The sequence below is a fragment of the Crinia signifera genome, chromosome 6 (genome assembly GCF_055691185.1).
Source record: "Crinia signifera chromosome 6, ASM5569118v1, whole genome shotgun sequence".
Taxonomy (NCBI): domain Eukaryota; kingdom Metazoa; phylum Chordata; class Amphibia; order Anura; family Myobatrachidae; genus Crinia; species Crinia signifera.
This window is the reverse complement of record NC_139222.1, coordinates 129,365,525-129,390,242: the sequence shown is the minus strand read 5'-3', so window position 1 is coordinate 129,390,242 and position 24,718 is coordinate 129,365,525. Positions and strand designations below refer to the sequence as shown.

Below are 24,718 nucleotides of genomic sequence, written 5' to 3'. Positions count from 1 at the left end.
GAGAGTGAGCCAAGTGCTCAGCACTGCCCGGCTGAGTGGCTGTACACGGTGCGGGTGGAGGAAGATGTCAGTCACACTGCGCCGGGACTGAACTGCGAGGCCTCCCTCCTGCCCGCTAAGCCAGACCTCCAGCTCTCCCTCCCTCCCGATGAGCTAGACCCACATGAGTAATTATATATGCACTGGAGGGAACAGCACGGCGGCCGTATCCCTCCCCCCCCCCCCCCCCCCCCCCCCCCCCAGATCAGCACGCCGGCCGTATTCCTCCCCACCTGTGGAGCGGGTGAGCACCCCCCCCCCCCCCACTTGGGGCGCTCCAGAGCCTTGCACTGGCACTGCGGCAGTGGCTGTACTTTACTGCGGGTGCAATTCGCAATTTTTATTGAATCCGGGCTGAAGCCAGCCTGCAAAGGGTGCGAGATATGATGCCGTTGTGGGCGTTTAGATGCTGTAGAAACGTCACCTCTCACCCATCACAATAATTAATAGCATCAACATCCTTTCCAAAACTGAATTTGTGAAAACGGTACAAAAGAATTTGTAATGCCTGTAATTGCAATTTAGTAAATGTGTGTCATTATTTCATATCCTGTAGAATGAGTTATAGGCATATTGTAAATGCAACAAAATGTTGAGCAAAACAAATGTGCAAGTGTGAAATACCTATTTTGTTCGGATCCATACATTAGTTTAAACATTGCCTTCTGCCTTACAGAATCACAGAAGCGTACTATCTACGAATATCATCGGGTGCAGCTAGACCCTACCAGGATTCAGAACCAGACAGTTGTGGAATTCATACCCCTGCCAAGTAAAATTCATACCATTAAAATACACATGAAACAATTCCGTGCCAAATCAGTTATTGTTTGTCAAAGTACTTAGGGCAGGCATTCCCAACCACGGTCCTCAAGGCACACCAACAGTGCAGGTTTTAGTGATATCTAGGCTTCAGCACAGATAATTAGTATCTGAGGGATTCTGATTAAACTAAGTCCAAAGAAACAGAAATGATTCCCGCACCAGTCTTTTATTAATAGTGGTTAGAATTCCTTCTCCAATATTAATATGTACAGGGAATATTATCCCACTATCGCCACAAAGTAATGTCTCTCAATCAGACACTGGAGGTGCTACCTACAGTACTACTTGATTATAGACACATGACCAAGAAGAAGTAAGTATAATGTAGGTGCACTGAAAGTCTGAAATAACTCATAAAATTTAACTTTTAATAATTTTCAATACAATTCGGTGAAATATTAAAATATAGTAGAAAGAAATAAAGAACAGAAATTAGATTTAAAATAAAAATGACCACAGCTCCAAGTTTGTCCTGTATTTGCAGGGTTAAAGTGTTGCTGTATGTTCTCTTGAGACACTCTCTCTCAGATTAATGTATCAGAAAGATTTAAAACCCTCTCAGGAGGCAAACGGGTTAATGCCCTGAGGAAGCTTTGGTGAAACGGTTGTTGGATAGCAATGACCACAAACTTACTTTTTCTTGTTCATGTCATACTAATTAAGTCACCTGTGCTCAAGCCTGGATATTTACAAAACCTGCACTGTTGGTGAGCCTTGAGGACCGTGGTTGGGAATGCCTGATTTAGGGAATTATTTTGATCAGTATAAGCTGACAAAGCATTATTACACCATTCTGTCCCTTTTGTAAATGCAACAACTATGGGGTATTATTATTACACAGGGTCTTTGACAGCAGAATTTAAAACAATAGTAATAAATACTAATCAGGTTTGTTTTTTATTTACTACTATTTCCCTTTTAACTCCAGCATATTGAAGATGCTGATAATTGGCAGGTTTAAAAAATGGCTGTTTGGCAAATGTAGTTTTTTTTTTTTTCACATGGCTATTAATGTAGCTGTGTAACATAGCACTGTCTTGCCTCTTAAACAGAGTAGCAAGCATAGCATAGCTTACCCTGTTTCTCTCCAGTCTATCTGGCCATTATCAACTATCGATTATTCACTATCATCAATGGTTTATGGCCAATGTCAAATGATTTTGCCATTGATGGTAGAGAACCCTCCATCGATGATACAAAATAATTTTTTTTTTAAAGTGCACGGAGCATAGTTTGCCCCTAGAGTGTAATTGGCCAGCTCACTATTCACTGAAATAACAGAAAGCCATAGGTGGACAATCAATCCATCAATGGTATCCAATAGAATAGTTTGTGACCATAGATGAGCACTAAAAGTTTTGGTATCAATGGTCATTCCTACTCTGTCTCTTTCGCTCTCCCTGACACCTATATACACAGTAGATATACACTGGGCCACAATCAGGGGAAGGCTACCAGCCAGGACAAGATTGGGTGGTTGGTTGTACTGGACTGGTGTGCGGGCACTGCCTATTTTGTCAGTCCTGGGCCCAAAATTTTCTGTTGGTAGTGCTGTGAATCAGTGATTGCAAAACTGTGTATACTGGGCTGAAAGGGGGGGAAAAAAAACAATGTATGCACAAATGAGGACAAACTGAGACTCAAACATAAAAAAAAAGCAGGCGTTACAATAGGCAGAAAAGAATGGACCATTGGACATCACAGTAACCCAAAATAACAAGTACTGTTTGTGAAACAGATTGTATACTGTGAAACATACAAAAAAGGTGCATATAGGGGCTTATTCTAGTTTAATTGGTCCACTGCATGTTTGACAGATTTTTAGAGTCTGCGCATGCGCAGTAATGCGCATGTGCAGACACTTGGTGCCATGTTCGCCGTCCCAATCGCACCTAGCAGTGCAGGCAGGGGGCAGAGACAGGGGCTTCATTGGGGTTCTGATTAAAGCACTGGGCGTTCCTATGGTAATGGCCTGACGGTGCGGGCAGGTTATGTCAGCGGATGTCAGATGCCAGCACACTTCCCGCACAGGGCACTCGCAGATCTGAGACACCACAGAGGGGTGTCAGATAGGGTTACCACCTAATCCCTTTAATTCTGGAAACATTAATTACACAGGATCTGGGTGGCTGACTTCAAGACTCCATTTTACCTGGTTTTAATCAGCCACAGAACTTGTGTAATTAATATGTGTCCTGAATTAAACGGATGAGGCGGTAACCCTAGTCTCAGATCTGCGAGTGCTGGAGAAATCATTTGATGGTCGCTGAATCAAATGCTTTCTCCCCCTCACCCAAGGCTGCAAATGGATGATGATGCAATGGATGATGATTAACAGGAAGCTGGCTTTTAGGGATGGAAACATGTCATTTTCTGTGTTTGTTTGTGAAAACGCAGACGTGCCCTGGGCATTTTTGAGTCTCTGACATCAGCTGATGACCACTTCCAGCCTGATTATTGAGCAGATTAATGGAAGCCATAGACTGGCGCAGATGGAAACAAACTGTTCAATGATTCAGTTTTTGTGAACGGATCTGCAAATACATCGCTATTTGTGATGCACTCACAATTTTCCAAGGGATGGCTTTCTTCTTGCAATCCATTGCATTTCTTCTGATTAGTGATCCATGCTGAAGTAGACCCATAGTGTACTCACCAAGATAAAACATATAATAAAGGAAGGCAAGGGGGAGCAGGGATATAGAGGAGAGGTAGATACAGTATCAGTGTCATCAGCATAGAAGAGAAACTGAAGGCTATATATACAAATTAAGTTTCTAAACAGAAGATCAATAACGCATACTTGCCTTCTTTTGAAAACCAGTTTCAGAGAGATTATAGTCAAATATTCTCTGTAAAGTGCTGCGGAATATGTATGCCCTATATAAGAAATGGTTAATAAATAAATTGAATTTTGCACAGCGCCCCATTTAGGGGGCGTGTCATGCTCCACTTAAAGGGAGTGTCTAATTCCATATATGGAGAGATGGTGAAAAGAGATTCTCAACCTGGAACCTAGAAGTGTGGGTGTGTACTGCTACATCTGAGAGGAATATTTTTAAAATTACTTATATCCAAATGTAGACGAGCCCCAAAGCAGTTAGTAAGAGCAACTATACTTGCTAAAGTGCTGGGAAATGCTGCTGCTGATTCAACGTAAATGTATCTGTCTCTCATTCCTTTTTTCCCAAAACATTTAACAGTGTAATGTGGGCTAGGTGAAATGAGGGAGATTGTTAGAATAATGACGGAGAAAGGGAGATTGCTGCTATTTCAGGGAGTCTCCTGCAGAATGCAGGATGGTAGGCAACTATGCAAAATGTTTAAAGCAGCACAGAGGTCCAAGTGCAGTTTCAATGACGTTTTGGAGGCTAAAGCGTGATTACAGAGAGTCCAGAAAGAAGCAAGAAGAAAGTGAGATTGTTGTACACAAATCACTCAAGTAGTATGGGGTCAAGTGTAGAGGAGAAATGCAGTGGTATTTGCATAGTACCTGGGTGAAGATACTGTTTATTAAGATTAATGAGATTAGTCGATGTTTAAAGAAAGGAACTGTGTAAGGGTAAAGAAACAGACAGATACTAAAATAGATGCCATCTGCATTATTTCTTCAAACAGAAATGACGGCAACAGTGTGCTTTGAAGTTTGTTTTAGGCAATAGTTGATGTACATGAATATGATTCCAAATATAACCAAGAAACATTTTACATCCGATAGGTATATGGCCATCAGTTATTTTATACCCTTTTAACACCAAAAAGCTGGGACCAGCATGAGTCACTGAACACAGATTTCAAACTAAGTAACAGCAGCTTTAAACCCCATTTACAGGACAGGACCCGGGTTAATGCCAAGGCTACATTGGCTCCAACATCATCTCCAAGCTCCAGTGATCTGGGCAACAAGACATTGTTTACCCATTTACACTGCCATGGTACTCATGCCCGTCCTGGTCCAAACCTACTTGCTACCCAGGTTGGATTCCCGGGTCACTAGATATGGGTTATATTTCTAGGACACCTAGCAGGGACCTGATTTTCCCCGGGTTATTATGGCAGTGTAAAAGTGTAATTTCCGTTCATATTTAAGAATATGCACAGCACTGATATAAATACTACTAGATTATGTATTAATATCTATTCATCACATTCTTTTTGCATTCTCTTAGTTTTTTCCTCGACCAACAGCTTGACTATTTTTCCTAGTCAATTGTTTTTCTTTTGTCTGTAATATGAGGACTTTGGCTCATTTGTGTGCTGGTTACATCATTCCTTTAGTTCAGGAGTCTAAGCTTCCAGATGCGGCCCTACACAGTTTGCTTATTTTTTTTCCAGCTGCCTAGATAATCTTCATAAACATTATTATATAACATTATACAAATCATTTAGCCATGGTCATTTTCTGAAGTCTACAGATCAGGGAGTCTAAAGTTTTGTATTAATAACAAATACAGTATATGGTCCTATTCATTAACATAATAGACGGTACACAGGTTTTATGATCCAAGATAGGATTATAAAAAGATTATCTACCACCAGGGAGGTTACACATACCTTGCGTCAGACTATATAGTAATAAATAGGAGAGGTGGCATGAAATTTCATCAGGGAGAAACTATCCTGTCTATGTTATATATTGCAGTCCACCTTTGTAGATTTGTTACCACTTACTTACCACAAATGTAAAGATAGGTGGGAGGGGACTCTAGGGGTATTTATACCATACTTGGTAAGTTGGTATGATAAAGTGCGGTCTGGTCAATCAAAGCAGTACTGTATAACATTTTATTAAAATTGAATATAGTTCAAAACATTTAGACATATCAGTCCGGACAATGCAGATGTGACATTTGAGGGCGGTTGTGTGACATCCCACACAGCCACTGCAACGCAATAGATGGAGGCAATGGGCCTGCCTTTGCAGCTAAGCTGCACAGGTCCGGGTCAACCCTAAATCGCTGCAATCGCATTGTTTCCTGCAATGTTGTTTCCACTGATGGTCCTTAACATGCTGGACAGCCTTGCCTTGTGCAGGGTGGTCCTCAGCATGCACTGAAAGCAGTAGCAGATTCTGCGCAGGCATGTCCAACCAGCGGCCCCACAGCTGTTGTGAAACTACACATCTCAGCATGCTGGGGCAGCACGGACAGTGTAATGGTTAACATTACTGCCTCACAGCACTGAGGTCATGGGATTGATTTCCACCATGGCCCTAACTGTGCAGAGTTTGTATATTCTCCCCGGGTTTCCTCCGGGTACTCCGGTTTCCGCCCACAATCCAAAAATATACTGGTAGGCTAATTGACTCCTAACAAATTAACCCTAGAATAAATAAATAATGCAGTTCCATATTTTTTAGCATTCCCTAATAGCAAAACTATGGCAAGGCATGCTGGGATGTGTAGTTTCACAACGGCTGGAGGGCCACAGGTTGGACATTGCTGGTTTACAGGGAATCTAACACACTCCTTAGAATACCAGCTGTGGGCAGTGCCGCTGTGGCCTTGTGCGGATTAAATGTATGCACTTACTGCATAAAAACAGTATATGTGTGGACACATATAAACCTTTTTAAAATCACGCTTCTCACGTAATCTGATGCAACAATACTTGTGAGATCCTTCAACACAATTCAATTAATAGTGTTGCTATTAAGTGTCAATGTATATTATTGCCATTTCCTCTGTTAATATACAGTTCTTTTAATGTAGCTTGTCTGCAGCAGTCCAGCTGTGATCAGTGTGTGACCTTTGCACCTACGTACAACTGCAGCTGGTGCCATGTTCTACAAAGGTGAGCATAGAAAGTATATGACGACAAGGTGGGATCAGAGACTAAGGGGTACGTTTACTTAGTTTCTATTGGAAATGGGATGATGCCCATAACCAATCCGATTATACTTCTTATTTATTTAGCATCTTCTAGAAGATAATAGATATAATCTGATTGGTTGCTATGGGCAACATACCACCTTCAACAGAACTCCCATCTTAGAAAATGTACCCCTAAGAGGTAATTTTACTAAAGCTTCTAAAAATAAAAAAGAGGTGATATTATAACAACCAATCAGATTATATCATTTTCTAGGTTGCAATTGAGAGAAAATAGCTAGAATCGGATTGGTTCCCAATGTATTGGTTTCCCATTCCTTTCTAAATGTGTATAAACATGGTGCAATTCTGGCTATGGCTGATTTTGTCTATGAGATTTCCCTTGATCTCCTCAGAGCCCAGAACCATCCAATATTGACTATACGGTAGTTACTTGAGATTTTTTTTCTATATTTGTGTGATTTTGACTATACTAGAATACTAGGGGTGACATTTACAAGGATGCGATTTTTAGTAAGGTTCTGAAATCGCACCATAATTGCAACTTTTTTGAAGAAAAATCGACAATTTAATGGAATGCGAATTGAGGCATGAAAAATGTGATGCGTTAAAGTAACAAATCGCACATGTGCATTAATTCTCACATTTTCATGACTAAAATTGCCAGACATGGTAATGTGCGGTTTTTGTAATGAAAAACAAATGGCATAGGGTCCCCCCTCCTGAGCATAACCAGCCCGAGGCTCAAAGAACTGGTACTGGTTTTATAAATACAGAAGACAAAAAAACATTCATCCCTGTGGCTAATGAGCCCAGGAAGGGACCCTGGAGTGAGGACACCCCCCACCCCATATTAAGGGGTCCCCCCTCCAGACTTAATCCTGGGCTGTGGTCACCAAGCTGATTGTTAAAAATAGACATAATTATTTTACATTGTTGTGGAACTGCAAGTCCCAGTAAGCATGCATAAAAACTTTTCTAATAGAGCATATAAACGTCCAGTCTTGTGTGCACAAAAAATAAATCAAAGCAGTTCACTAATTTATCATAATTCACAATTTGCACCTGCTCCTGACTGCTAGCAAATGCTATAATTTTCATAGTTGTATATGGGCCTTTTGCAGTGGTGGACTTTACCTATAGGCTGGAGCACTGCAGCCCACCTAGAAAAATCCACACCTGTGGGAATGAGCCAGTGCAGTCCGTCCCCTAGAATCTGGGGAATCGCCACCACAAATGAAGGATGCTTATCAGAAAGATATCCTTTATATACTGAATGTAGGTGGCAGCTATGGAACTTCTAAGACAGCAGCTTGACACTTTACATTGAGGTGGAAGCCACTCCCTGCCTTTTTGTCAGCCCAAGCAGGCTGTTATATGCTGCAGCAGGGCTGCTAACAGGGGGGTGCCCTGGGTACAGCTGTCCCAGGCCCCGGCCTCTGGAGGGGTCCGGGCAGCTGCACACACAATACACAGTGCAGCCTGCAGAGCGCCGAGCCTAGGACACAGAGGGGCTCGGCGCTCTGTAGGCTGCACTGTGCAGTGTGCGCTTAGACGGTGGAGACTGAAGGAGCCGGAGGACGAGGCTGTGACATGATGGTAAGTAATGGTTATGGAGTAGGGGGAGGCAGGGGTGGGCTGGCAAGCCCAGGGGGGGGGGGGTGTGTTTGGAGGTATGACGCTGTGCCGCTGGGGGCCTGGGCTGTAGGTAAGTCCCGGGCCCCAGCATTTCTAGTGGCGGCCCTGTGCTGCAGTTCATAGAAGCAGGCGTTTGTGCATGTGCAATCAATCCACCACTAGTGTGCATGTGCTGGGGCCGGTACCTGTCGGCTTCATTATGCAGGTGCTTGGCCCCAGCCAGTGGTGGCAGCAGCAGGTGGGGCTCTCCTATAGTGGACCAGGCAGCATGGCAGCCCTCCGACTCAACATAGGTCGGAGCTGCCGCTAATTTTTTACAGTAGCATGAACATGTCCTAATTGTAATGGCCTATGTTAGAATGCATCATCCCACCATCCCTTTACCCCCCAGAGGCAGCCTCCTTCTCAGTGGGAAGATGAGAGGAGACCACCAGAAAGGTGAGTATTATTTTCTTTCCATGCGTCATGCATACCCATGGTAATCCAAAATTGAGCATGGTGGGTGCAAGTTTTTTTGTGGATAATACCTTGCTGCCAATTCAATTCTCTCCTATGTGAGCATATGAAGTCACTGCCAATGAACAAAACTGACATTTATTTTATGTGCAACATTGTCTGATCACAGTATGTGCATACATGCAGGTGCTCCAATGGCTTTGACCGCTATCGACAGGACTGGTTGACATATGGATGTGAGCAAGAGGTAAGAACTAGCTTTGATATCCTGTAACTATTATGGAAAATGCTGCATTGTCAGCTATGTTTCCATATCTACAAACTAATATATTAAACATTTTCCTTTAAACATACCCAAAAGTCCCAAAGCACATCCTGTGAGGAGTACCAAGATACTTACAATACAACGGACACCATCCAACCTCGCATCACATCTGAAGAGGATTCGTCAACTCCAACAGCTTCCGTAGGCCTCACCACAGAAGGTAGTATACTGGGGCACATCTAGTATCTGGGGTTGGGTTTCAAGAAACAAACAGGACATAGCTAGTAATCATTACATATGGTAATGTATACTAGCTATACTAATTAATGTATACTAGCTTATGTTAATGTATACTAGCTAATGTATACTAGTAAATGTATACTAGCTTAATGTATACCAGCTACACAAGTAGACTGTTATCCTTTATAACGACTATATGAACTTGTTAAAAGTTTTTCAAGAGAATATATGAATCTACAAGAAAAAGAACAAAAATTATATTGTTCATTAATGAAAAATGCATTTCTGTGCTTGGCAAAACGTAACTTAATTATTAGAGTTTCTTAGAAATGTATAATACTAGGTATTGATGCAAAAATTGATGTCCTAACCATAGCAAATCAAGGTTCAAAAAGTGTTGATAAATAATGAGACATCTCTGGCATTTGTGGACTGTTGACTTGATATTGAAGGGTGTGTCTGGGCTGAAAAACCACAAACTTCATAGGATTATTAACAAACATGGCAGCTATGTTACAGTCACATGTGTATCTCATTCTAATTAGGTTTTGAGGAGAAAATCCTGCATGTATCTATTAACAGACACAAGAGAATTAAAAATTAAATGTTGCTAAAAGTCTTCAATAACTGTCTGTTGCTGTTTTGCAGATGACACAAAATTGACTCCATATGTAGGAGATGGTGAGTGCACAGGTATGCATGACTGATGGCTGACTTTTGAGGGACAAAATGATACTTTAACTGCTGTATCTTCTCTTCCAGAACTGCAGGAGGAGATGCCAAAAAGGCAGATTGGGTCCCATGTACATTTTGGAACTATTGTTGGCATTGTACTTGCAGTGCTATTAATCATGGTCATAATACTGGTTGTCATCTATATAAACCACAGAAAAAGCAAACAAGGAAGACACTGCTGTATGGAGGTAAGGCTTGCATCTGATGTATGCTAAGTTCTCCCAACTTGTAACCAACAAAAAAACATTACAAAAGTACAACAGAACATTACAGGTAAATAAAATATTTGCTTACAACTAGTTTGTTTAGTCCAGTCATAAATTTGGTAAAGATTACAGATTTGAATCCAGAAACATATGTGGATCCACAATGAAAACAATCTAGCAGGTAAACTAAAGGAGTCCAAACACTAAGCCGATTTGGACTCAAATCGGCTCAGTTTGATGTCCCCTCAGGCCCGATGCACCATCCCATGCGCATCAGACCTGCTGGCCGTCCAACCACCCTACCCTGGGAACTCCCTACCAGTGGCGGGGAGCAGGGATGCATGCGATCCATCACAACAAATTGTGATGAATCGCATGCATTCCTGCCACACAGGAGGGTCCCGAGCGGCTCGCGGGGAATTGGGTGGCCGTACACTGCTCTGAGACATCGCAGCAGTGTATGGCCACCTTTACATATAGACTGGACAAAAATGTTTGCTCTTCCAGATGCCATCCTTCTATTGTTGGTTGTTTACATGTATGGGAAAAAAGGATTAATGATAAGATTGTTTTCACTCATTTAGTACCCCCTCCCCAACCAAAAAATAATAATATTTTGATCAGAGATAACACTCTGCTCGGAGTGGACCTGGATTGAATACAATCTGAATAGAGTAGTGTTTTTCAATGATATGGAAAAATTGGTAATATACACAAGAGAAGTATAAAATAGGGACCATGTATTTACTAGGAGTATGGTTTAGTAAAATCAATATTTTTCTCTGCATTTATTTTATTATTTAATCAAGTAAAACGTTTGACTGCTTGTTATCTTTTCTGTTGAAATTCCTTTAATAAAATGAATAAAAAATACCAAAATGATCCTTGTTGCCAGTTCACCTCAGTCATCTCTACCCAGCCTACCCTCAGGTCCCCATCCACATGTTCACCCCTCATGTCATCTGTCAGTCTCTCCTCTCCCCTAGATTGTAACAGCATAGGATTAGAGTTCTTCTCCCTCCTGTTCTGACAGCCCTGTTCTCTAGCACTTCAATGACAGCCTTTACATACTCAGTAGTCATATAGCCCAGAATTCCTCTCACTCACAGCCGTTCATTTCTTGCAGTGGCTCTACTCTTGCTGTTGGAGACAGGTTATACCCTTTGCTGATTACTCCTTTACTCACCTTGCTTTCCAGCTGTATTGTGTACTGCGAATTGTTTCTTCTGCTCTGTTTAGGTCATGGATATTGTAATGTTATGAAATGTTTTGTGTACTCTTTACTGTCCTACTGCTCCATATGTGTATGGCGCTGTGGACCACTTGTAGCGACTTATAAATAAGATATAATAATAATTCCCCTCCTGTAAAAGTCTGGTGCTGCTCAGCATCGGACTGGCACCTTTCTTAATGCTGAGGCCCAAACATATGTTTGGCCATACCTCCCAACTGTCCCAATATACTCTGGACCGTCCCTTTTTTTCCCAGGACAGTCCCACGTTCCACCTGCAGCTGGCAGTGTCCTACAGGTAGGAGTCCCCCTTTCACCCGCTGCTCTGTTCAGCAGAGCAGCAGGGAATTGATACTGTGTGCATGCGCACAGCATCTATTCAGGGAGGCAGAGACAGGGGGCATAGCCAGCAGCTCACACAGCACTGGCCTTGCCCAAAGAATGATGTAATCGGGAGGCATGACTCACAGGAGCATTATCCACATGAAACCATATCGCTCAGCTAGGCCAGGCATGTCCAAACTGTGGCCCTCCAGCTGTTGTGAAGCTACACATCCCAGCATGCCTTGCCGTAGTTTTAGCATTTCCGAATAGCAAAACTGTGGCAAGGCATGATGGGACTTGTAGTTTCACAACAGCTGGAGGACCAAGGCATGATGGGACTTGTAGTTTCACAACAGCTGGAGGCATAGGGGCTATGCCTTACCGGGATTGAATTACTTCACGCCGGACAGGAGTCCTGCTACTCTGATTTCAAAACTTGGGAGGTATGACTGGGATGTTCTAGAGCTGTAGGACTCGTTGCACATTCCCGTGCGCATTGGTTCTAACCGAGACATTGATCTTCCTGCACATAGGATAAATCTCTAGTCAATCAGGTCCAACTTATCCCTCAGACAAGTTGGACAAGTGTAAGGGGGCCTTAAGACAAATCTAGTATTACCAAATACACTTTCATAACAGAAATTAATCAATGCCATTAGCTCTGATATATAGCTAAAAAAAACACTCTATTAACCTGATAAACTGTAATTTATTTGTGAAGCTAAGAGATGCCTACATATATATGATTGAAAGAATGAACACTTATATATTCTTGTTTTCAGTATCGTCCCCAACAGTGGGCAGTTATGAAGTTCAACAACTACGAGAGCCCGGGTGTGTACACTGTGGTGGACTCTACACCAGGACTTGGTAAAGAAGGCTTTATGGAGACAGAACAATAAGAACTTTAACACCTACATGTGTGTGGGTGTGGGTGGGGGCTGAGGGGCTGGATCCTCCTAATGAGTTTATTAAATTCTGTCAGACGGAAACCCCACTCAAAACTCTAAGTTCCACAGAATATTGTAAATCCTTGCCCTCATTTCTGCAATAAGTCTCAGCCTCAGACAAATGCAAAGATCAATGTGCACTCTCCGTGAGAGATCTGCTAAGCAATATTGCTACGTGTTTGCCACTTTTTTCCACAGCATCATAACTCTGCTGAATATTATGCTCAGGTATCATGAAGCAGAGGAGTACTAATCCTCATAAACTCACCATCGGGTATCTTTCATGCATGACACTTCAAAATAACTTAATCACTAAAAAGACAAGGACACAAGCGCTGGCGTTTTAAAGTATTGTCAAATTTATTGACAAGTTGACTATAAGATCTGACTATAAGTGATGGCGGCACTAAAGAACGGTCATGGGTAACAAACATACACACATACCAAACAGCCACTGGTGAACAACTCTCCAACTGGCAACCCAACCGTGCAGGTGGTGAAACCCCATCTCCCGTCCAGGACAATGGGTTTAATGACATAATAATGTCGGGAGAACGCACCCACTAACTACTTAACGAATACATATATAGTGTTCATTCTAGCACCCGCTATCTTTGAAAACCCATGCAGTTTCTCTTCTGTGTATGGGGTGTCGCTGTCTGCTGTAGTGCTTCTAGCACAGTGTGGTCTATATATCAGCATAGGCGTGCGCACATTGAGTGTTAGGGGTGCACAGGCACCTCCTAATGCTGTGCCCACCTTTATGAACACCTCCCTGCCGCTAGCGATACCAGTAATACCTTTTACCAAAGGCTTTAACTTTTTAGATTTGTATTCCATTAAAAGAACCGCCCATCAATCAGTTGTGTGTGTTTTGCATTGCTAATTGTACTAGAGCAGGCATTCCCAACCACGGTCCTCAAGGCACACCAACAGTGCAGGTTTTAACCCCTTCCTGACACAGCATGTTTTTGCCTTCCTGACAGAGCCCTTTTTTTCAAATCTGACATGTATCACGATAACTTTTTTTTGCTTTTACTTATCCCAGTGATTTTGAGATTGTTTTTTCGTGACACAATGTACTTCAAGTTAGTGGTAAATTTTCGTCAATACAGTCTGTGTTTTTTTGTGAAAAATACCAAAATGTCGGAAAAAAATGGAAAATTTAGCAATTTGCAAAATGTTAAATTTTCTGCTTGTGAGACAAATAATCATACCACTCAAAATAGTTAATAACTAACATAGACCATATGTCTACTTTATGTTTCCATCATTATTTCAACTTCCTTTTAATTTTTTTGGACACTAGGAGGCTTACAATATGAATAGCAAATTTTCAAGAAAATTTCAAACACTGATTTTTTTAGGGACCAGTTCAGTTCTGATGTGACTTTGAGGGACTTGTATGTGAGACACCCCCATAAATGATGCCATTTCAAAAACTGCACCCCTCACAGTATTCAAAACAGCATTTTGGAAGTTTGTTAACCCTTTAGGTGTTTCACAGGAATTAAAACAAAGTGTAGGTGAAATTTCAAAATTTCATTTTTTTTGCAGATTTGCAATTTTAATACATTTTTCTAAGGAACACAGTAGATTTTACTAGAGAAATGTGACTAAAAATTGATTCCCCCAATTCTTTTGTTTTCATAAATATCCTATATGTGGCCCTAGTGTGCACGTTGACCAAACCACAGGCTTCATAATAGAAGGAGCACCTACTTGATTTTGGAGCCTCCTTTTTATGAGATTATTTTTTAGGCACCATGTAGGTTTCTAGGCACCATAAGATGCTAAAAGTTAGGAACCCCCCCACAAGTGACCCCATTTTGCAAACTACACCCCTCAGGGAATTCATCTAGGGGTATAGTGTACATTTCAAACCCCCAGGGGTTTCACCAATTGTGGTACAACTGGGCAGTGAAAATGAAAAATTAATTTTTTTACACAAAAATGCAGTTCTGGCTCCAAATTTGTCATTTTCACAAGGAATGAAGGAGACAAAGCACCCCAAAATCTGTGCCCCAATTTCTCCCGAGTACGGCAATGCCTCACATGTGACCAAAAAATACCAGTTGGGTGCATGGCAGGACTCAGAAGGGAAGGAGTGATTTTTGGATTTTGCAGCTCAGATTCTGGTGGAATGTTGGTGGGTGCTATGTCGCATTAGCAAGACCCCCCCAAGCACCAATACAGTGGAACCCCCCCACAAGTGACCCCATTTTGCAAACTACACCCCTCAGGGAATTCATCTAGGGGTATAGTGTACATTTCAAACCCCCAGGGGTTTCACAAATTTTGATACAACTGGGCTGTGCAACTGAAAAATTACATTTTTTTACACAAAAATGCAGTTCTGGCTCAAAATTTTTCATTTTCACAAGGAATGAAGGAGACAAAGCACCCCAAAATCTGTGCCCCGATTTCTCCCGAGTACGGCAATGCCTCACATGTGACCAAAAAATACCAGTTGGGTGCATGGCAGGACTCAGAAGGGAAGGAGTGATTTTTGGATTTTGCAGCTCAGATTCTGGTGGAATGTTGGTGGGTGCTATGTCGCATTAGCAAGACCCCCGAAGCACCAATACAGTGGAACCCCCCACAAGTGACCCCATTTTGCAAACTACACCCCTCAGGGAATTCATCTAGGGGTATAGTGTACATTTCAAACCCCCAGGGGTTTCACCAATTTTGATACAACTGGGCAGTGAAAATGAAAAGTTACATTTTTTTACACAAAAATGCAGTTCTGGCTCAAAATTTTTCATTTTCATAAGGTATGAAGGAGAAAAAGCACCCCAAAATCTGTGCCCCAATTTCTCCCGAGTACGGCAATGCCTCACATGTGACCAAAAAATACCAGTTGGGTGCATGGCAGGACTCAGAAGGGAAGGAGTGATTTTTGGATTTTGCAGCTCAGATTCTGGTGGAATTTTGGTGGGTGCTATGTCGCATTAGCAAGACCCCCGAAGCACCAATACAGTGGAACCCCCCCACAAGTGACCCCATTTTGCAAACTACACCCCTCAGGGAATTCATCTAGGGGTATAGTGTACATTTCAAACCCCCAGGGGTTTCACCAATTTTGATACAACTGGGCAGTGAAAATGAAAAGTTACATTTTTTTACACAAAAATGCAGTTCTGGCTCAAAATTTTTCATTTTCATAAGGTATGAAGGAGAAAAAGCACCCCAAAATCTGTGCCCCAATTTCTCCCGAGTACGGCAATGCTTCATGTGTGACCAAAAAATGGCAGGACTCAGAAGGGAAGGAGTGATATTTGGATTTTGCAGCTCAGATTCTGGTGGAATTTTGGTGGGTGCTATGTCGCATTAGCAAGACCCCCGAAGCACCAATACAGTGGAAGCCCCCCACAAGTGACCCCATTTTGCAAACTACACCCCTCAGGGAATTCATCTAGGGGTATAGTGTACATTTCAAACCCCCAGGGGTTTCACCAATTTTGATACAACTGGGCAGTGAAAATGAAAAGTTACATTTTTTTACACAAAAATGCAGTTCTGGCTCAAAATTTTTCATTTTCATAAGGTATGAAGGAGAAAAAGCACCCCAAAATCTGTGCCCCAATTTCTCCCGAGTACGGCAATGCCTCACATGTGACCAAAAAATACCAGTTGGGTGCATGGCAGGACTCAGAAGGGAAGGAGTGATTTTTGGATTTTGCGGCTCAGATTCTGGTGGAATGAATGGTGGGTGCTATGTGGCATTAGCAAGACCCCCGAAGCACGGTAAAATGATGAACCTAATAATCCATAGATGTGTGGTATATTTTAAAACACTCCTTTATACATAGGCCGGGTTTGTCGGGGCAAGTGTCACACTGGAAAATAGTTTGCTTTCTTATTCCCTTTTTATAGCAAACTTTGCACCTTTTTTGTGTCCTGCCCTTTTTTCCCAGTGGAGGGGATTTCATCAGGAAAATGCTGCCCTGGTACAATACGGGGGCCAGTACTAGAAGTACTGGGGCCCTCTGCCTGCTGGTTCCCAAATATTAGGCCCTTTATGACTTCCTCTTGAAAGTGCATAAATGTCCCCCTCTGGCTGGTAGAACGGAATAGCACGTAAGCGTTATACAGTGCCATCTGGATGATATACACGGCCAGCTTCTTGTACCAGATTTTTGTTTTCCGCAGGGCACTGTACGGCTTCAGTACCTGATCTGAAAGATCCACTCCGCCCATGTACCTATTGTAATCCAGGATACAATTAGGTTTTGAGGTGTGGGTACTGGTACCTCGTACAGGGACGGAGGTGGTACTGTCTCCGTGAATTGTTGTCAGTATAAGGACATCCCTCTTGTCCTTATATTTGACCAACAACATATTTTCGGTGCATATTCCCCTGCTTTCACCCCTTCTCATTACTTGGGCAATGTGCGTTTTTGGGAGGCCTCTTTGGTTCTTGCGCACAGTACCGCAAGCTGCTGTATCTCTTGAACCAAGGGCCTTAAACAGGGGGATGCTGGTGTAAAAGTTATCCACATAGAGGTGATAACCTTTATCCAGGAAGGGGTGCACTTAATCCCAGACAATTTTTCCACTAACACCTACGAGGGAGGGGGGGGCATTCTGGCGGTTCAATTCTTGAATCCTTCCCTTCATACACCCTAAACCTGTGGTTGTACCCTGAGGTGCTTTCACACAGCTTATACATTTTTATGCCATACCTTGCCCTCTTACTGGGAAGGTACTGGCGGAATTTAACCCTTCCTTTAAAATGTATAAGGGACTCGTCTATGCAAATGAATTTATCTGGGATGTACATCTCTTCAAATTTGGCACTGAAGTGATCAATGATCGGCCTGACTTTGAATAGCCGGTCAAAGGTGGGATCATCTCTGGGTGGGCACTGTGCATTATCGCTGTAATGCAAAAATTTAAGGATTAACTCAAAACCATTCCGGGTCATGGCCATACGGTAAAGTGGGGTGCTGTACAGAACATCTGTACTCCAATATTGCCTAATTTCTGGCTTTTTTACTATGCCCATATGAAACACCAGACCCCAAAACGTCATCATCTCTACTGCATCTACAGGGGTCCACCTAGCAAATGATGACGTGGGGTTTTGAGCAATAAACTGCTGGGCATATAAATTAGTTTGGTCCACCATTAAATTTATAAAATCATCAGAGAAATATAATTTGAAAAAGTCAATTTCTCTGAGACCTGTTGAATCAAATTGGATTCCTGGGATGGCCAAAAACTCAGGAACCTGGGGCTCAAAATTGTCTGGTGGTGGGGTCCATACGAGATCAATTATTGGGGGGGGGGGGGTCTCAGCTGCTCTACGGGGGCGTCTTTGAGGGGGTCCCTCATCACTAGAGGAGGAAGAGGAGCTTAAGATGAATCCTTCAAATTCCCCGCTTGCCTCACTGGCTGGGTCAGAGTCAGAGGCAAGCATGGCATATGCCTCCTCCGCTGAATACATTCTTCTGGATGACATTTGGGATGACATTTGGGATGACATTTGGGATGCAATTTTTTTTTTGTGTTTCTGGTAGTGAAATGTTTCAACACGTGTATAGTGTAGGGGGGGTACAAACTTTATTTCAATGTAGTATGTAGTGTGTAGTGTGTATGTAGTGCAAAAAAAAAAAAGGTCCTGCGCCAAAAATTGAGCACAGATGTTGGTCAGTAACGTCCGTCACTGAACAGCGCTCAAAGGCAAGAGGAATTTGATCAAAAAAATTTGATCAAAAAAAATTAAAAAAAGACCCCACAGCACCCTCAAAAAAAAAAAAAAAAAAAAGGTGATCAGTGATGCGACACTGATTACCAGTGAGGGGCAGCAGGTGCACAACCTTTGGTGCAACTGACAGTGCAACTGGCAGGTATATATAAAAAAAAAACCTCTGCACCCCCAAAAAGTTGCTGATCACCTCAGATATAGTGATCAGCACAAAAGGGGGGGGGGGGCAGCAGACACAAAATATAGCACTCTGTCACTATCTCTCTATCTCTCTCTCACTATCTCTCACTATCTCTCACTATCTCTCACTATCTATCACTATCTCTCACTATCTATCACTATCTATCACTATCTATCACTCTATGACACTGCAGCAGCAGCACTGACAGTTATATATATATAAAAAATAACCCCTGCACCCCCAAAAAGTTGCTGGGGGTGCACAAAAAGGGGGCAGCAGACACAAAATATAGCACTTTCTATCACTATCTCTCTCTATCTACCACTCTATGACACTGCAGCAGCACTGGTATATATATAAAAAAAAAACCTGTGCCCCCAAAAAGTTGCTGATCAGTTAATTTATACTGATCAGCACAAAAGGGGGGGGCAGCAGTCAGTTGCACACGCAGTACAGCTGTATATATATAAAAAATATATAGCACAATCTGTCACTATCTCTCTCTATCTCTCTATCTATAACTCTATCACACTGCAGCAGCACAAAATGTAGCACTCTCTGTCACTAGCCCTCTCTATCTCTATCTCTCTCTATCTATAACTGGAACACACTGCAGCAGCACAGCAGCACAACACAGCACAGCACAACACAGGAAGTCACAAGCTCCAGGAACGCTACAAGCTGTGATCAGGTAAGTATTTTGCAAGGATCAGGTCAGTAAAACGGCAGATTGGCACGGTGACCGCACTGCACGCAATTCCAGACCGGAATGGCGTCTGCAGTGCAGTCACCGTTAGTTTAAATCCCCCTCCATGGCTGTGATTGGTCCGTCGGTCAGACGAACCAATCACGGCCTTTGGGGGCGGGTTGGGTGAGGTGGGGTGACACCAGTGTCACCCTTACACCCCGTGGTGATTGGTGCTGTACTTTACAGCACCAATCACCACCGATCCCTGTGTCACCGGCGAACGTTATTCGCCGGTGACACAGAAAACGCTGTAATTGGCTGTTCACACTGAACAGCCAATCACAGCGATCGCCGACGGGGGGGCGGCATCGCAGCCCCCCCTGGGCATGCAGGGACATGTCTGCTGTCAGGGACAGCAGACATGTTTAAACTGTCACCGCGTCTATAGACGCGGTGACAGTTAAATGGCATGACGTACATTTATGCCATGTGTCGGGAAGTACATCCCGGCCATGACGTAAATGTACGTCAAATGTCGGGAAGGGGTTAATGATATCCAGGCTTCAGCACAGGTGACTTAATTAGTACCGCAGTTATTTTGATTAAACCATCTGTGCTGAAGCCTGGGTATCACTAAAACCTGCACTGTTGGTGTGCCTTGAGGACCGTAGTTGGGAAAGCCTGCACTAGACCATTGTCATATCACTACATACTGCACCTCCATACCTGTTTTTATTATTTATTTGCATGCACTGTTACACAGTAATTAGAAGATTAAAACAGAAATAGGCAGGAGATTATGGTGTGGCTGCAAAACGTTTATATTGTAGAGGGTGCCAATAGATGGTAGGCCTGCCTGATTGGCGGTGTTAGACACACCCAATGTGCGGTATTAGACACACCCAAAAAGTGGTTGTAGTCACACCCCTTTGATGGTGCACCCCCTAATAAAATGTGCTGTGCATGCCTATGTATATCAGCACTGATCTGCAAACCAGACCTGAGCTAGAAACAACACAGCAGACAGTAACACCCCAGGCAGGGAAGAGGAACTGCATAGTTTTTCAAAGATATCGGGTGCTAGAATGAACATTACATATAAACAAGTGACCGTTCCTTACCAAAACATAGGGATGGGAGTGAGGGAAAACACACAAAGAGGGCTGTTAGATAACTTCTTTTCACTTTCTAACTGCCCACTCCTCCCTTCTTGCACCCCATTGGCCAATGCTCCATCATCAGATCTCACAGTAAACTAACAATTAGCTACTTAAAGTGACAGCATCTCCAGAACCCATTAGTGGTTTATATAACCTCTGTGCTTAGTCAGCCCACATATGCAAATATATCTCACACCTTCCTCATCATAGACTTGCAGAACATTCCATTTAAGCATATAACTGCAGTAGAAAAATGCAGAAAATATGCATTTCAGCATCAGAAACTGGATAGTGTAAATACCACTGATTTTTTTTTTTTTATAAGAATGGTAGAACCTTATCACACAGCATGATAATATGCAAAACAATATATTTCAACATTGGGGACAAGGGACTGATTCAGAGTCCACTTGACGGACACAGCTTGCAAATGTAATCAAGTTTGCTGGCCTTGGAGCCTGAATACACCATTATAGGTGATTAAGAGTCATACGCATCTCCTCAATTGAAGCTTAGTGTGCATACACTAGTAGGATCATGTTCCGTGTAGACTATTAAGCGTTAAGCGCATTTCATGATTTCTTGCACCAAACATAAAGCTGGTGCAAATGCATGCCGATAGTGACTACAAATACTTAGGTAAGCAAATGGATAGGGGTGGTACTGCTGCACAGATGCAAACAACTCTTAATACAGGCGGAGATCTGCATTATTTCTAAGGCCGCACATGCAGCCATATTGAATATGACTCTGAATCAGCCCCCAAGTGTGTGCCTTCAATCAGTCTCTGTAATAAATAATATAAGATGCACAAAACCTCATATATGCCACATGACTGCAAAACATTACACAGCATTACTTGAGTTCCATAACTTTCCCCTCAAGAACCTCATAAATGTCATATCCAGTATTTAACAGAGACAGTTCATCCTCTCTATTTCAGAAAGGTCTTAGAATTTTCAACGGAGTATGGTATCTTTCATTTATTGCAGCATGCATTTAAACATATAGTAAGGAACCGTCATCAGGAATTTTATGTACAATAAACGTGTACATATTTGCGGCTCAGCATCAAAACTTGAAATGCACCCAGAGGGCGAGATTTAATGCCGCCCGAGTTCATGGTTTTGCCTTGTACGTTAATTCCCCTTTAAAAAAAACGTCCAAGTTTGGCGGACAGCTCGCACTGCCGCTGAACCCGGGCGCCATAAAATCTCGCCCTAAATGTCTAAAAAAAAAAAAAGTCACAGGGTGACCTGAACTATAGTTTTTAGATGTGTAACTAATATTTCGTCAGCTACATGAATGGAGATAGCCTCCATGTATTGGATAAAAAAAAAAAAAAAAATGGTCCGATGAACGGAGGAGCATCAAATCTACAATACACCAAAGTTTTCTATTTATCTATTTTTTGTGTATTATTTAAATACAATACATTTCAAAATGGTACAGAAATTGTGCCACACAGTACATTATGGGAGTGATTCAGGTTGGCTCGTAAAGAGCCGGATTTGGTTCAGGGAACCATGTTGCCGGTCTGCGCATGCTTATCGGCCAAAATATGCATGCACAGACCAGCAGTGCGAATGCCTTCAGTGACATCACACTCGCCGAGGCGTTCGTACACAGCAGCGGATCATAGCAAAAATGTAATCGCTTTGTTGGGAACCCATTAATTATCATTAGCTAAAACACAATTGAATCTCTTCCGCTGAAACCACTATCCACCCAAAAACTATACTCACAGTTGATTTCACTATTGAGCAGTTGTGCAGAGCTGTTTATGGAAACTGATTCACAAGAAAAAAGTGGTTTTGCACAGAACCTTCATTTTTTGCAGGACATTTTTCCGAAAATAAAAGTAAATGCTTAAGGTTACAATGAATCTTTTTCTGTTTACATGTATTCTTAACTATTAGTCATTACCTGTACACAAGTACTTGCAAGAGGGCTGTTTCCACTGTACACCCTTTTGGCTTGCATGAACTTAAACTGCTGGTCAGATCTAGAGCATGGTGAATTTATGTTGTAAATTAAAGTTTCCCGCTTCTTGGGTATTGGTGATGCTCATGTTCCATTATTTTTCTGTGTAATAAATTGACACCTCTTAATACTTCATAGTGTGTGTGTGTGAGTTTGTGTGTGTATACATATATATCCAACTACGAGAATTGCAGTATATAAAATCAGTAAACATGACTTAAGATCTTCAAAACTGAACAAAGTGTTGTAATAGCAATGTTATGTTTTACATTTATGAGAAAAAATATGAAATAAAATGATACCCAAACTCACAGAAGAAACCTGTGAGTGACATCATAATTTTACATACCACCGAGTCATTTCACTTGCTCCGAAATACCCTGAAACCTAATTAATGGCCTAATTTAAATGTTGTTGGAGTGAGCATCCCTGCTTCTTTCTTGGAAGGAACAGTGATGCTCAAGTATGTGGATGCATCAGGAGGCACCTGGTGTAAGTAGATGCCTCCTGCATGCATTTATGATCCAGTGCTGCATTTGATGGTCACACAGGTTGGCCTCTGCAGTTGCTTACAAAAGGTCAGGAAATCCTCATCAGAAGACACAGATCCTGGCCTTGCCATTTCCAAAGAAGAGTCGACACACATCCTTGTTGTGAAATGGCTGTTGTCACCCCCCCCCCCCCCCCCATTGCCCACAAATTGCTACAAACTGTAAATCACTTGATGGATTCAGTTGCATTGCGCGGTATTGATCCTGTGACAGCGGACACAATATGGTGCATCTGCAAAGTACGTTGGGACCTGAATTAAGCCCACAGAAGCCATCCCATCACACTAAGTCTTATAATTGTCTTAATAAAAAGATACGATTAATTTAGAGTGAGAACATAGAGGGTTATTCAGACTAGATCACAGGTGTGATTTCGCAGGCCGATCAACATGCACAAGGCCAACCTGCAATAAAATCTCCCTAGTTTTTTTGAGCGCTGGACATATACGCAAGTTGATTCACAGAAAGCCAGCATTTGGGGTGGTAACCGGCCATTTTCTGGTAGTGTCAGGAAAAAATGCAGGCGTGTCAAGGCATCTGAAGGGATGTCACGTGACGTTAGCTCCTTTCTATTGCAACGGCCAATTAAAAACTGGGCTATGTACACACTGCACACAATGGAAAAAGCATTTGATGGTGGGCATCTTGTGTATGTATTAGTTGCTAATCACTGATCAGGGTAATTTTCACAAGCCATTGATGTGCAGGCTTGGATGGGGCAGAATTTCACTCTGGCTGGGTGGCAATTACCTGATCGCAGAGTTCAGCAAATTTTCTGCCCAGTCATCAGGACTGAATAACCCCATTAAATGTTGGGCTCAGAAGTCTATTGTCTATACAGTAGGTTCTCAAACTCAGGATCTCATATTTTCAGGTTTTGCTTCAGTATCAAAAGTGTAAAAATTAGCTCCACCCATGGATCTTTTAAAATGTGTCATTGAGTAATGAATGCACCTGTGCACCTGCGGTGCAGGTTTGAACGTGTTAAGGACCTTATTCTGGTTGACTCACAAGGCTGCGAATTTGCAGCCTTGCAAGTCCACCAGACGCCACTCACCAAATGCTGGTCAAGACGCCGCGTTTGTTCGCACGGGCTACGAATGGATGTTTAATATAAACATCCATTTGCAGGCTATGTGGAAACACCCACATGATTCGATGGTCACCGACCATCGAATGATGTGGTGAGTGCACGCATTTCTAAAGCAACTCTCAGGTCACTTAGATATGTGAGAGGAACTGGGCGGGCAGCTGATATCCAGTGATGTCAGCTGCTTGCCCCTGGTACCCACGTCACAGGCCGATTACCATGAGAATGCCCATGTTTTCATGGGAACGCCCATGAAACGCTGGGCGTTGCCATGTGTGCGACTATCTGCAGCCGCCCCCGCCCGTAGTCTTGGGTGCATGCAAACAGTCTGTTTGCCGTGGCTGCACGCACCCGGCGTATGCACATGTGCACAACATCGGTCCCCCATGCAAACACATGGGGGGAGGCAAACAAATTAGAATACCTCAGATCAAAAAAATGGGAATTCCAAACTTCTTGAGGCGCAACCAGTCCAGCTGTTATTCAGACCGTCAACACTTCTCTCTTCGTATGTATGTAGTCTCACCACATGTATATCCAAAGTTTTGGGAAAACAATTAGAGGGGAAACCAACAATTAGGTAGAGTTCGGTGTATTAATAAACAAATTCTA

At 42.5% G+C, this 24,718-nt stretch overlaps 2 protein-coding genes across 12 annotated transcripts in view; one reads left to right on the top strand and one right to left on the bottom strand.

The window, feature by feature from the left end:
• The window catches only part of PLXDC1 (plexin domain containing 1), a 62,415-nt gene extending 48,241 nt beyond the window's left edge, over positions 1–14,174 (top strand). The window contains exons 7-13 of one of the 2 annotated variants that reach the window (XM_083147150.1): positions 716–811; positions 6,576–6,657; positions 8,976–9,036; positions 9,151–9,274; positions 9,943–9,975; positions 10,057–10,217; positions 12,573–14,174. In XM_083147150.1, the coding sequence (XP_083003276.1) occupies positions 716–811; positions 6,576–6,657; positions 8,976–9,036; positions 9,151–9,274; positions 9,943–9,975; positions 10,057–10,217; positions 12,573–12,692 (677 nt within the window). In that variant the 3' untranslated portion in view covers positions 12,693–14,174. The remainder of the gene's footprint in view (positions 1–715; positions 812–6,575; positions 6,658–8,975; positions 9,037–9,150; positions 9,275–9,942; positions 9,976–10,056; positions 10,218–12,572) is intronic. The other variant, XM_083147149.1, reaches the window with a different exon arrangement.
• LOC146008165 (uncharacterized) overlaps positions 1–24,718 on the bottom strand; it is a 147,299-nt gene that overhangs the window by 89,384 nt on the left and 33,197 nt on the right. The window contains exons 1-3 of one of the 10 annotated variants that reach the window (XM_083147159.1): positions 24,531–24,669; positions 22,409–22,567; positions 9,190–9,300 (exon numbers count right to left, since the gene is read on the bottom strand). The exons of 8 other annotated variants lie outside the window; for them this stretch is intronic. The gene's annotated coding sequence lies outside the window, so the exon portion shown is untranslated. Of the gene's footprint in view, positions 1–9,189; positions 9,301–22,408; positions 22,568–24,530; positions 24,670–24,718 lie in introns of those variants that run through there. One more of the 10 variants, XM_083147164.1, reaches the window with a different exon arrangement.